The 12,452-nt window shown below is 39.9% G+C and overlaps 3 protein-coding genes across 3 annotated transcripts; 2 read left to right on the forward strand and 1 right to left on the reverse strand.

The window, feature by feature from the left end:
- Positions 1 to 1,084: 1,084 nt before the first annotated feature.
- LOC137946403 (mitochondrial arginine transporter BAC2) lies at positions 1,085 to 3,717 on the forward strand. Its single transcript, XM_068792679.1, has 2 exons — positions 1,085 to 1,832; positions 2,619 to 3,717. The coding sequence occupies exons 1-2, from the start codon at positions 1,596 to 1,598 to the stop codon at positions 3,309 to 3,311; spliced, it is 930 nt and encodes a 309-aa protein (XP_068648780.1). The 5' UTR covers positions 1,085 to 1,595; the 3' UTR covers positions 3,312 to 3,717.
- Positions 3,718 to 3,730: 13 nt separating this feature from the next.
- LOC137946404 (pyridoxal 5'-phosphate synthase-like subunit PDX1.2) lies at positions 3,731 to 4,976 on the reverse strand. The gene has a single exon (XM_068792680.1). The coding sequence runs from the start codon at positions 4,730 to 4,732 to the stop codon at positions 3,818 to 3,820; it is 915 nt and encodes a 304-aa protein (XP_068648781.1). The 5' UTR covers positions 4,733 to 4,976; the 3' UTR covers positions 3,731 to 3,817.
- Positions 4,977 to 6,123: 1,147 nt separating this feature from the next.
- Positions 6,124 to 12,045, forward strand: LOC137945685 (kinesin-like protein KIN-13B). The gene is made up of 12 exons (XM_068791661.1): positions 6,124 to 6,405; positions 6,512 to 6,694; positions 7,484 to 7,678; positions 7,773 to 7,880; positions 8,135 to 8,212; positions 8,295 to 8,376; positions 9,179 to 9,338; positions 9,418 to 9,720; positions 9,847 to 10,065; positions 10,618 to 11,104; positions 11,183 to 11,248; positions 11,392 to 12,045. The coding sequence occupies exons 1-12, from the start codon at positions 6,271 to 6,273 to the stop codon at positions 11,572 to 11,574; spliced, it is 2,199 nt and encodes a 732-aa protein (XP_068647762.1). The 5' UTR covers positions 6,124 to 6,270; the 3' UTR covers positions 11,575 to 12,045.
- The last annotated feature ends 407 nt before the right edge of the window (positions 12,046 to 12,452 follow it).

Here is a 12,452-nt window from a genome sequence, read left to right on the forward strand (position 1 = left end):
TTAACTTATTTTTATAATTAATAAAATCAACGATTTTAAATTTAATAGATTTTTTTTTAATTAATAATATGTAAAAATATATAGTGTTTTAAAGTTAATATTTTATGGATTTTTCCTGTTTAATCATGACTTTTTTTTATGTTAAAGAACACCATATATTATCAATAAATTAATAACATAAATATATTATATTCGTTTATGTTATTTTTAAGTTATTTATTTATTTTTTATGATTAATAATGTGCACAGTTAATTGACTTACGTAATTACTGTATTAATGTACAATAAACAGTAATCTTTAACTAACATAATTTATAATTAAATAAATTAGTACATTAATATATTTTAGTTATACATTAAATTAGTTATTAATATAGTAATAATATTTTTTTTACTTATTTTAATATTTAAATATTATATTTTAATTAAATATACTTTACAAATTACTAATTCTCTTATTTTATACGTTTTCCTCAATTGGGGCACTAACACTAGAAATTATTTTTAGTAGACATGAACTTTGACTACACTAATACCTATTTAAAAAACGAAGATAATATAAATGAACGAGATAAAGATGAACGTCAAATTTTCTCTTATAACGAAACTAGGAGGGATAGAGATTTCAATGACAAGCCCGCAAAAAGAATGCCATATAATAGGCAAGAGATAAAAAAGGGATTGCCCACCTTACATAGATAAGTTCATGTGGACTTAAAAAAATACAACCTGACGTGTAACCAGCTGCCAAATGATCCATTCCACAACACTTTGGCACTATCGAAACCAGAAAAAATCGAAAGTATCCATTCCATGCCTAATCATACTGGCTCCCCTATCGGATTCCGACCTGCGACTGCGAAATCCGATTCACGGAGATTCATCTCGTTCACCGAGAAAGAGGGACTGAGAAAAGCTGGTAAAAGAAGGCGGACGCTGACGCGCTACTTTTAGCTGGAGCTGCCGTCAGACTCCATAGATTTACGTAATGGACGCCTTTTCCTAGGATTTATTATGTTAAAAAAATGTTAGAGGATCAGCCGGAAGGACCGCGGTCGCGAGGTGAGAGTTGAGTTACGTGTGCTGCTTTGGTAGCCACGTGGCGCAGTGTTTTTCCCTCGTTCACGTCTTCTCTCTTTCCGACCCTCGAAATGAGGTACTGGCCGTTTCCCATGCCCGCGGGCGCAGCACCGCAAGTGGCGCACGCAACGAAATCGCGCGGTGGCTGTAGCCAATGAATCACCCCCATACTCTCTCCGGAACACAGAAAAGAGAGATGATTGCTTTAGGACTCACAGAAGTTTCCTTGAAGAGGGACACGTGAAGTTGGGACACAGAGGTGGAGGGAGAAGACATCATTTTTGGCGCTAAAGATACATTAAAGAGTAGCGATTTTTTCTTCCGATTCGGCTTGCTTGCAGAAGCCTGGATCTTGAATAAACAGAGGGCTTTGCTTGTATCCGAAGGAGAGAGATCCTTTGGGGCTGTTAAGAGTTAATAGTCAGTCGTTGAACAAAACAGTGAATTAAACTTTTAAAAGTCTCATTTCGAGACTAATACCTGGTAGAGCTGTGTTTGCGATCGTGATATGGGTGATGGAGTTCTGGCCAGAATTTCTTGCAAGCAGCTGGGGCAGAGAGTTCATCGCCGGAGGTGTTGGTGGTATGGCGGGGGTCATATCGGGACATCCTCTGGATACCCTCAAGATTCGTCTTCAGCAGCCTTCCAATAGGATGCCGGCTCTCAGCCTTTTTCGCAGCATCGTTACGAGCGAAGGACCTTCTTCTCTCTACAGAGGGATGGGTACTCCTCTGGCTTCTGTTGCCTTCCAGGTTCTTGCCCCATCTCCTGCATATCTTTTCTTTTCTATCTGAGCTTTATCGGTAGGCTGCTAGCCTCGTTGAGCTTATTTGCGAGTCGATTTCCCCCCTTTTCTCCCTCAGTCTTCTGTACTGTTCATGTGATTAGATCATCTGTTTGTATACAAATTGGGATGTGGAAATCGCCGATGTTGGTCCAGCATCCCTGGACTGGATCCTTTCGCCTCTTTGGTTCTTTATGTGTCACTTTTTTAACCAGATTCAAACTGAAATGGATCCTGAATTTATAATTACGACTGTTTAGCAGGCCTTGAAGGGTAGTTAGATAAGGTGTAGCAGAGCATGAAGTCACTGTGGAAATATCCCAAATTATGTTATTACTGGAAGCCAAACATCAGATACAAGTGCTTTGATGGGAAATCAAACCGAGCTCGTGGAAGTTGACAAGTTCATTATATAGCAATAGTACGTTTTAGTTTTCTTTCAGATCTCTGAGGGAAAATAACCTTTCTGAACAGGTTTGATAGGCCTTTGTAATGCATGGGGCAGATATCTTGTTTTGTATATTCTTTGCTATCTCTAAGATTCATTAATTGTATAGAAATTTCTATTTGATAGTGTCTTACTTGTATTTCATTGTCAAAAAATTGGTCATCTCCTGATAAGAATGTGGAATTCCATATAAAGTGTTTTGTTTTTTGTTTTTCTTCGATAAAATTTTGAAGTTTTTCCCTGGTAAACACGTCTATATTGGTTTCTAGATGCAATAATAATCTCACTAAAAGTTCTTCTGTGCAGAATGCAGTGGTCTTTCAAGTTTTTGCTGTTTTATCGCAAGCTTGTGAACGGAAAAGTGGCACCGAGCCTCCTTCTTTGAGAAGCGTAGCACTTGGGGGTGTAGGCACAGGAGCTCTGCAGAGCATAATACTTGCACCAGTTGAGCTTGTGAAGATACGTCTTCAGTTACCTCACCAGCACTCTCATAAGGATGGACCTATTAGTGTGGTAAAGAATATTTTGAGAAGAGAAGGAATCCGAGGGATGTTCCGAGGCTTTGGAGTCACTATGCTTAGAGATATGCCTGGGCATGGAACCTACTTCTGGACATACGAATACACTAGAGAACTACTACACCCAGGGTGTCGAAAGAGTGGCCAAGAAAGTGTTTCAACAATGCTGATAGCCGGTGGCTGGGCAGGAGTAGCCAGTTGGCTCTGTTGCTACCCTTTAGATGTGATTAAGTCAAGACTTCAGGCTCAATCACAATCTCCAGGAGACAAGACAACGCCCAAATATTATGGTATAATGGATTGTTTCCGAAAAAGTTTGAGTGAAGAGGGCTACCAGGTCCTGTGGCGGGGATTAGGAACAACAATAGCCAGGGCCTTTGTGGTGAATGGGTCTATTTTTGTGGCATATGAGACAGCATTGAGATTCCTGTCTAATAATAACCAGGGTGGACTGGAAGAGAACGAGATCGAGTTGCAATGACATTGAAGATTTAGAGTCTACTAATTCTCTTCTATTTGGGAGCATTTGCTATCAGTGATTGAATGGAAAGATCGAAATCCACAGGTAATTGTCATCAGCGAGATGAAATTGATAAATGCTTCTCTTCTATCTTCCTACTTTCAGCAAGCAACCAGCCATTCTACAAGAAAGAACTGAACAACATCGTACTGGTCTTAAAGAGCAGCTGCTAATTAATGTTTGTTTGCTCTTTACAATTGGCAAATGCAAAACCATTTACATAGTAACATTCGCTTGGATGTTTTGTCTACAATGTTTGAAGATTTTATAATTATCCATTCATTGTATCAGAATTTCTACAACAGGGATCCATGAAAGAATCGATGTTAATGGAAATTACATCATCCAAGTATTAGAAAACAAGCAAATGGGCAACGAGATACTCGTTAAACTGTATTATGAGTATAGCAGAAACAGCTCAATAATTTTGGATGTGAGAATACTAGAGAGATGAAACGCGAGAGACTTCACAAAATGCCTCCCCTGGCCAACTGATCTATTATGCCGTCGGGAAGATTGGTCCTGCAGCTTGCCTCCGCCAAGGCGTGTGCGTCATTGTACTCCCTCACAGCCCTGACAATTCCCCTCACGCGCTCGTAACCATCCGGACCATTAAACAATTCCGAACCCACAAACACTCCATCGCACCCCAATTGCATCATCAGCGCGGCGTCTGCCGGAGTGACGAGCCCTCCTGCCGCGAAGATCACCACGGGCAGCCTCCCCATCTGCTTCGTTTGCGCGACAAGATCGTAAGGGGCGGAAATTCTCTTTGCAAACGCGAAAACCTCGTCGTCATCCATACTGGAGAGCTGTCGTATCTCGCCCGTTACAGATCGGATAGCTCTGACGGTCTCGGCAATGTTCCCTTCTGTGGAAACGTTTTCGACGGTCCTAAACGCGGCGGCGCCCTCGCGAATTCGTCTCAGAGCCTCACCCAGATCCCGGCAGCCGCAGAAGAAGGGGACCCGGAAATTGTGCTTATTAATGTAATGCTGGTCGTCGGCGGGAGCGAGTGTCTCGCTCTCGTCGACGTAATCGACACCGATAGACTCAAGGATCTGGGCTTCGACGAAATGACCGATACGAGCCTTGGCGACGATGGGGATGGAGACGGCTCCCTTAATTTCTTTAATTGCAGCCGGATCCATCATGCGACCGATGCCTCGTTTCGGGGGATCGATGACCGCCACGGCGGACGCTCCAGCCTCTTCCGCAATCTTGGCGTGCTCGGGGCTGGAAACTTCGACAATTACCCCACCTCGGAGGGCTTGGGCTCGACCGGCTTTGATGGAGAATGGGGTCTTTTCCGACCCGCCTCGGCCGGTGACAACGCTGTTCGTGCTGCCTCTGTAAACTGCTAGAACTCCGTCGTCGGACATTGCCTACTACGCGTTTGAATTCTGTAGATGAGATGGCAGGAAAGTTTTCAGTATATAAACGCAACGCCGGGAATTCGTATGGTGAACGCGACGGGGAGACTGAATTAAGAGAAGAATGGGCATCAAGAAAAGAAGGGTCTGGTGGCGTGTAGAAACTTCCACTCTGGTTCGTGTGTGGAATTTTCATAACGATTCGATGTAATTGCAGGGTTGACGGTTGGGGAGTTCTCTAACAACCAACTCTTCTGACCATGTCCGCCGAACTAGCTGCAAATGACAGGAATCAGTTTGAATTTCCAGTTCTCACGCTTCTTATTAGTTACCTTTAAAACCGAACCGGCCATTAAACTGGTAGATGACCGGTTTACTCCGAGCGGGTTCAACTATTGATTAGTGGTGAGGTCCAAATGCTTGATTGGAAAGGACACCAAACCCTTCCCAGTTCCTACCACACCAAAGGCAATTTAGATATTTATCTATATTATTATCTATATTCTAAAGTTAAAAATTGGGATTAAATTGATTTTTGAATCCCGATTGCAATAATCGAAGACAGAACAGAAAATTTGAAATGGTGGCAGCAGGCGGGCAGACCGAGTCTTATTAGTCCCTACCACGTGAGAGTGAAACCGGAAACAGTGCGGGCCCGCAACAGGCCGATGGTATCTTAAAACGGACTTGAAAATAGCGTTTAATTTTGAAAGGACGTGTTGGCAGCGCATGAATTTAAAACACGGAACATTCGGCACCGTCTTTTACTGGCCGACATGTCGGGTTCATATAGCCATTTGGCTCGTATGGACTTGACCCATTGTCATCGCGGAGTGCACCACATAAAAGTTCATTTATCTTGCTATAGATATGCACCATCACACTTAGAAATGGTTTCGAACATGTTTAAATTTCGTTGTAATTTTTATTTTTTTTATTTTTTAAGTGCATTAAAATATAAATATAATTTTTTATTTTTTCTGAATCATTTTAGTTAGGTTAAACCAAACCAAATTTTCTCACGAAGCATCTAGCCGCTTTGTCGTGTGAGTAAAGGCTAAAGGCTTGGTGACGTGGAATCAAATCAACCACGTGATCGGCCACGCACTCTAATTTCTTTTACTGACCTCCTTTAAATTCCAACAAAATTCAGGCAGATTTTTTTTACTCCAAGAGCCTTTCGTTGTTCCCCTTACATTTCCGTTCAGTTTAACGGCGTGTCTAGTCCTCGATTTGCCACGTGTGAGACCACCATTGGTTGGACGCTCTCCAGCATTTACCCCGGGGAGACCCTCATGGTACGTCTGCATCGTCAGCTTCCCCCGGTCTCCCTTTTCAAAGTTTTGAATTACTCAGTTTCTCCTCTCTCTCTCTTTTAATCTTCAAGTTTTATCTCGTAATAATCTCACGAGGCTTGCTCCCCTATCTGCCTCTCTTCTTCTCGCCTTCGACTTTTTCTCTTTCTTACCACTGTTCCGCCGGCAGTCGGTCAAGGCTCATTATCTGTTTCGTTGTCTCCTGATCCTTGTTTGACAAGTCGGGAGAAGATGAACGCAGTCGGAAGGCAAATGCAGCGATCATCGGCGCCGGCTCAGGCTCACCACCAACGCCAGTACTCGGATCACTTTCTCGATGCTGCTTCTAACAACAGATGGCTTCAGTCTGCCATTCCACCTTCGCAGGTACTCTTCTCCTCTCTCCTCTTATTTCTATCCTTTTCGTCTCTTGTTTCGTTTTTTCGCCCTAAAATACGATGGATCCTTTTGGATTTTTTCTATTTTTCTTTAGGATTACTCCAGAATGTACAGGAGCGCGCAGCGGAGCGGTGAGCTTTTCTCCGAGCCATCGACGCCGCCAGTCTGCTCCAGATCTTCGAGTCAGAGGAAGAATGGTGACGATTACATCTCGCCCAGTGAGCTCAGTCCTGGGCTCCTGGATCTGCATTCCTTCGACACTGAGCTGCTACCTGATGTAAGAAAATCTGGATTGTGAGTATTTAGGTGTTAGTGATAATTAAACTCGATAGTCCATCGGATGCATATGGACTAATGTTTGCCATAAGAATTTACTTGTTAAGTTTCCAACTTCTATAAAGAGTTTTTTTTTTGGTTCTCAAAACCTCACATTGTGATTGAGGTATTTCAGCTCCTGACTACACTTTGGGTGTTGTTACTGTATCTTTAAAATAGTTTGATTCCGTTGCTTCCGTCGGCAGGGTCCCTGTAAATACTGTTGATGCTTTGCAAGTACACTAATATGAACTTTTTTTGGTTGTAATGCTCATTGGTCACATTTTTCATTGTTGCAATGGAAACTAATGGAGTTCTTTTCGAATAGGAGTAAGAACACCTATGGGCTCCATTCTTTGTGTTTGTGGAGACCTGCATCACAGTATTGATCCCAAATCGATGACTTTGAAACTTCGCATCTGTATTTTCCTTTTACTGAAATGGTATCTATATCTAGAAAGTACTAAATTCGTTCTTACTTTTCCCTAAAGTATGTAAAAATAGCTGAACTAAGCTCCCTGCAATCCATAGTTTGCTTTGCTCAGTGTTCTTTCATGATTTATTTATTTGTTTCTGTTAGGAGTAAACAACCGAGAAATGATCCGTACAATGCTACAATTCGCACAATTCATTCTCCTCCTCCTCCTCCTCCTCATCATCATCATCATAATCATTATGATTGCTTTTATTACTATTTATTTGGCTTTCAGTAATCATTCCTGTCGTTCTTCCACTCCAATGCCTGTTGCAGATGCCAGTCCCAGGATTATATGAAGGTACTTTCAACCATCACTTAATACGAGATAGGAGCTTTGATGATTTAGATCCTGGCGTTTCTACTGTTAGACAGACTGGCAAACCCCGTGGCTTGCCAGAAAATAATCTTCTCAAAAGCTTTTCAGCCGATAGGGAAAAGACTGGGTCTGTTGCTAAGATAAAAGTGGTGGTATGTTCCTTTTTCATTTTGGGTGAAAGTAGCATTTTCTTATTGTACCTATCAATATCTCTTAATAAAATGTATGTTGGTGATTCAATTGTAGGTACGCAAAAGGCCACTTAATAAGAAGGAGATATCAAAGAAAGAGGAAGACATCATATCAATAGAACAGAGTGCAAGTTCTGTTACAGTTCATGAAACAAAACTCAAAGTATGTGAAAACTGGATATTTATGGCAATGGTTATTCCTTTTTTTTTTTTTTTTTTGGTACAACTTTTGTGCTGTTGCTGGCTCATGGGAGAGGAGTGCCTCTGTTGTTTCTTCAACCAAAAATTCCTTATATGAAACCATCATCCGTGTCTATGTATTATTAGAGCTATTGTATTTTGTAGTTCTTGTACTTTGGAGCTCACCTAAGAAAATTGCTTATGGCATCTAGTGTTCCATATTTCTTCCTTTTGCAGGTAGATTTAACTGAATATGTTGAAAAGCATGAATTTGTTTTTGATGCGGTGCTGGATCAGAATGTTTCAAATGATGAAGTAAGCATAGGATGAGAGCACAGTTTTCAGATCTGTACTACCAGTTATCCTCCTTCCCCTCAAAATTACTTTCCTTTTGCAGGTGTATCGGGAGACTGTTGCACCCATTGTGCCATCAATTTTTCAACGGACAAAAGCAACTTGCTTTGCATATGGTCAAACAGGTTAATTTTTAGTCTCACAAATTTGATTATTGTTATGAATTTTTTATTGATTCTCCCATGTATGGACCATCTGTACATATTTTTTTATCACCAAAAGATTGGTTTGGATGTCTGAGTTTTTTACTGATCCTCCCATGTATGGACCATCTGTACATATTTTTTTATCACAAAAAGATTGGTTCAGATGTTAGCAATGTCTTAGATGGTAATTTTCTTTAACTAAACACATTTCTTATGATGAATATGCCTCTCTTTATGAGAAATGTCGGTTTGGATGAAAGAAAGACAAGCTTTTTTGATAGTATGTCTACTTTTTCTTGTGGAATATATTACCGAATGTGTCTGCTAACTTTATTCACATGTTACGTTCTTATCATCACACCAAACTCGTTAAGTAAGCTCCGGTTCATATGTAACGATGCTTCCCTTTTGACCGTTCTGTTTATTTGAAATTATGACGCTAAGGCATTGAGGACACCTTCATCAAGCTCTTAACCGTGGAAGTCACTTATGAATGGGGTGTAGAAGATGAGCTAGGGGAAGTCATTAATGATAAGCTAAACATTACTTGAAAGTGTAGGACAGCAGAGGCATAAAGTGGCTTATATTTTTTTTAAAATATTTGCTTTGAATTGATAAATGACATGCATTGTCCTTTTTATCTATGATTTGTTCATATTTTTGCTGTTCTACTTTCGTTTTTTATCTATTATTTTATTTATCTTTGTCTCTCTAATCTACTGGCTTATATTTTTTGACAAGTGTAGAATCAATCACTAATGGGTTATTTGGGTCTTTTCAGGCAGTGGAAAGACTTATACAATGCAGCCCCTCCCCCTAAAAGCATCTCAGGACATTCTAATGTTGATGCATCGTACTTATCGAAACCAAGGTTTTCAGTTGTTTGTCAGTTTCTTTGAGATATATGGGGGGAAACTTTTCGATCTCCTAAATGATAGGAGGTTTGTCATCGTTGCCTTGTGAACTTGATGTTCTGAAGTATTACTTTTATCCTTACCTTACAAGTTTGGTCTCTCATAGGAAACTTTGTATGAGAGAAGATGGCAAGCAACAAGTATGTATTGTGGGACTGCAAGAGTATAGAGTATCAAGTGTTGAAACAATCAGAGAGTTTATCGAGAAAGGAAATGCTACCAGGAGTACTGGAACAACTGGTGCAAATGAGGAATCATCACGTTCTCATGCAATACTTCAACTTGCTATAAAAAGATCTGTTGATGGAAGTGAATCAAAACCTCCCCGAGTTGTTGGGAAACTATCCTTTATAGATCTTGCTGGAAGTGAGCGTGGTGCAGATACTACAGATAATGATAAGCAGACCAGGTATTACTTTGTTAATATTTGTCATCCTCATTTTCAAAATGAGAAGATGAAATCTTTTTTGTCTTGGGTTAAATTCAGAAACATTTTTCTAACTAGCACATGAATTGATCTGTAATTTTCATACAGAATGGAAGGTGCCGAGATTAACAAAAGTTTACTTGCACTCAAGGAATGTATTCGGGCTCTAGACAATGACCAAGGTCATATACCTTTCCGAGGTAGCAAGTTGACTGAAGTCCTTAGGGACTCATTTGTTGGAGATTCTCGTACTGTTATGATATCCTGCATTTCTCCAAACTCTGGCTCATGTGAGCATACTCTGAACACATTAAGATATGCAGATAGGTGATTGTTCTGTTCTTTCGGTTCATTATGTTCCCTTATCTCTTGTAATGTGTGTGTGTGTGTGACAACATAGACAAGAACTTGAGTTACACATCTCAAATCTAATCTGAGTTTCTTGTTCGATGTGTTTCTTTAACTGAAAAAGGGTAAGATTGAAGAGTGTAGAGAGAAGAAGTAAGAGAAAGAAGAGGGGGTAGAGAGATGAGAGATGAGAGAAGAGTCTCTGGAAAGAACTCTTCTTGGGGGTCATGCTTGAACCCCATCTTCTTTAATAACTTAAGCTTGGGGATAATTACAATTTTGTCCTCATACACTTAAAAAACTTAATTAACCCCTTATATAGATTCCAATATACGTACTCAAGTTACATCAACTTGAACTAGAGATAGATCTAAACATGTAGAACAATATAATATCTACTATAGAGATTACAGCTGATATAAAAAGATAAAACTACCCTTCAACTGTTTTTCTAACATTAACATATATGCGTGTGACCTCTCTTGTGATATGCTGATTTTTTTTTTTTTTTTGGGTTAATTCTTGTTACAGGGCGAAGAGCCTCTCAAAGGGAAATAATTCAAAGAGGGATCCATTGTCATCCACCTTGAATTTAAGAGATTCAACTGCTTTTCCATTGTCGACAGTCTTACCTATAGATGGTAATTCTGTTGACATGTCAAACGAGACCAACAGATTTGGTTGGTCCAAGCAACCTCAAATGGAGACCTCACTGCCACCTAGCATGGAGAATAATTTTTCTGTGGGAGATGACGGGCAACTTGCTTCTGTGTATTTGAACTATTCTAGAGAGCAGCAAGTAGACAGGGGTTATGCAACTGGAGAGGAGTTTGATTTCCCTGATGAATCATATGGGCAGGATAAGCAACTGGGTAGAAAAGGAAAACCAGAGACGTATAGAGTTTCAGCTACTGAGAATAAGACGAGAAAGGGTGAGACTCAGATGAAATGGAAAGAGCTGCCAGACTCGGATGCAAATGGCTTAAATGCAGAAAGTAATCTAAATGCATTGTTGAAGGTACAACACTTAAATATTAATATTCTCACATTTACTGAAGGCTGTTGTCTTGATGCTAACCGTTTCAAATGATCTCAGGAGGAGGAAGATCTTGTAGCTGCTCATCGGAAACAAGTGGAGGAGACGATAGATATTGTCAGAGAGGTCAGTCACCACACCTACTTGAACATTTTGTGGAGATATTACTAGTTCAATCTTGAGCACAAAAAGAAAAGAAAATAGGAAAACAAGTGATGGTAAAAGAAAATAGGAAAACAAGTGATGGTTGTTGATTTTATCGTATGCAGGAGATGAAGCTATTAATAGAAGCAGACCAACCAGGAAATCAGCTTGACGATTATATCTCCAGACTGAACGCAATCCTTTCACAGAAGGCTGCAGGAATCTTAGACCTACAAAATCGTTTAGCTCATTTCCAGAGGCATTTGAATGAACACAATGTTCTAGTATCCTCCTCGATGGGTCAATAATTCGCTTTATCTTCTGTGTTGATAAAAAGCTTGCTCTCAATTGCATATTTGATTGTGTTACTATACAAAAAATTCGGAGGCTGATATATATTTTAGCAGCCTGCAGTGGCTTAGTGCGATTCTCTGATATCCGTTGGGGAAGTGGTTGCTTCAGGAGTGAAGCTCCTAAGGAGTCGCAGTCACTGTGGTGGTTAAGCGAGGTGACGACTCCAACCACTGGTTTTATTTGGGTATTATGAGTTATTTATTCTCTTGCCGTATGAAAGCAGTGATTATAGTTAGCTGTCGTTGTTGTGTCATATAAATTTGATCCGCCATCTGGCGTTAATTTGTAAAGCTCTGCCGAGTGCTAACACTACATAGCCAATTACATAAGGATTCTATTTCGAATCTGGTATCATGGTGAGGGGATGAGCTTCTCTCGAGCTGTTTCTGATTTTCAATGTTTTAGACGTGTGCTGTTTCTGTCTTCATGTCTATGGTATTATTGTCGTTCTTGATGTCTCACATCCACACTATCAATATTTTTACCTGTAAAACTACGGGTCTATTTTACAGTTCCTTGTGACACATAATGAACATGTTATAATTTTTTCTTAATTACTTTCTCCAGAAATAATGTACTATTTATAAGTTGTGGAATAATATAAATTAATCATATTAATGAAATTGTAACTACTATCGTACTCTTAATTATCTACTTAACTATTCAAGCAGTTGCATACCAATGGTCTAAGTTGTCCAAAGGTGAAAATGACTTGGGATTCAAGCTAAGTTGCTTGTACTTCCCTTTTCTCTTCCTTAAATATTTATTATTATTATTATTATTATTATTATTATTATTGTTTTTAGATAAAGCTAAGTTGCTTGTACTTCCC

This window comes from Aristolochia californica, unplaced genomic scaffold, assembly GCF_029961685.1.
Source record: "Aristolochia californica isolate CCGP_79_NKW_82.1479 unplaced genomic scaffold, dmAriCali1.0.hap1 SCAF_12, whole genome shotgun sequence".
Lineage (NCBI taxonomy): Eukaryota > Viridiplantae > Streptophyta > Magnoliopsida > Piperales > Aristolochiaceae > Aristolochia > Aristolochia californica.

What these genes read in the sequence shown, in the direction of transcription:
- LOC137945685 (XM_068791661.1), top strand. Translation starts at nt 6,271, where the DNA reads ATGAACGCAGTCGGAAGGCAAATGCAGCGATCATCGGCGCCGGCTCAG. An exon ending in ACACTGAGCTGCTACCTGAT is followed by an intron (nt 6,695 to 7,483) that starts GTAAGAAAATCT and finishes TGCCTGTTGCAG; the next exon opens with ATGCCAGTCCCAGGATTATA. An exon ending in GATCTCCTAAATGATAGGAG is followed by an intron (nt 9,339 to 9,417) that starts GTTTGTCATCGT and finishes GGTCTCTCATAG; the next exon opens with GAAACTTTGTATGAGAGAAG.
- LOC137946404 (XM_068792680.1), bottom strand. Translation starts at nt 4,732, where the DNA reads ATGTCCGACGACGGAGTTCTAGCAGTTTACAGAGGCAGCACGAACAGC.
- LOC137946403 (XM_068792679.1), top strand. Translation starts at nt 1,596, where the DNA reads ATGGAGTTCTGGCCAGAATTTCTTGCAAGCAGCTGGGGCAGAGAGTTC. An exon ending in TGGCTTCTGTTGCCTTCCAG is followed by an intron (nt 1,833 to 2,618) that starts GTTCTTGCCCCA and finishes TCTTCTGTGCAG; the next exon opens with AATGCAGTGGTCTTTCAAGT.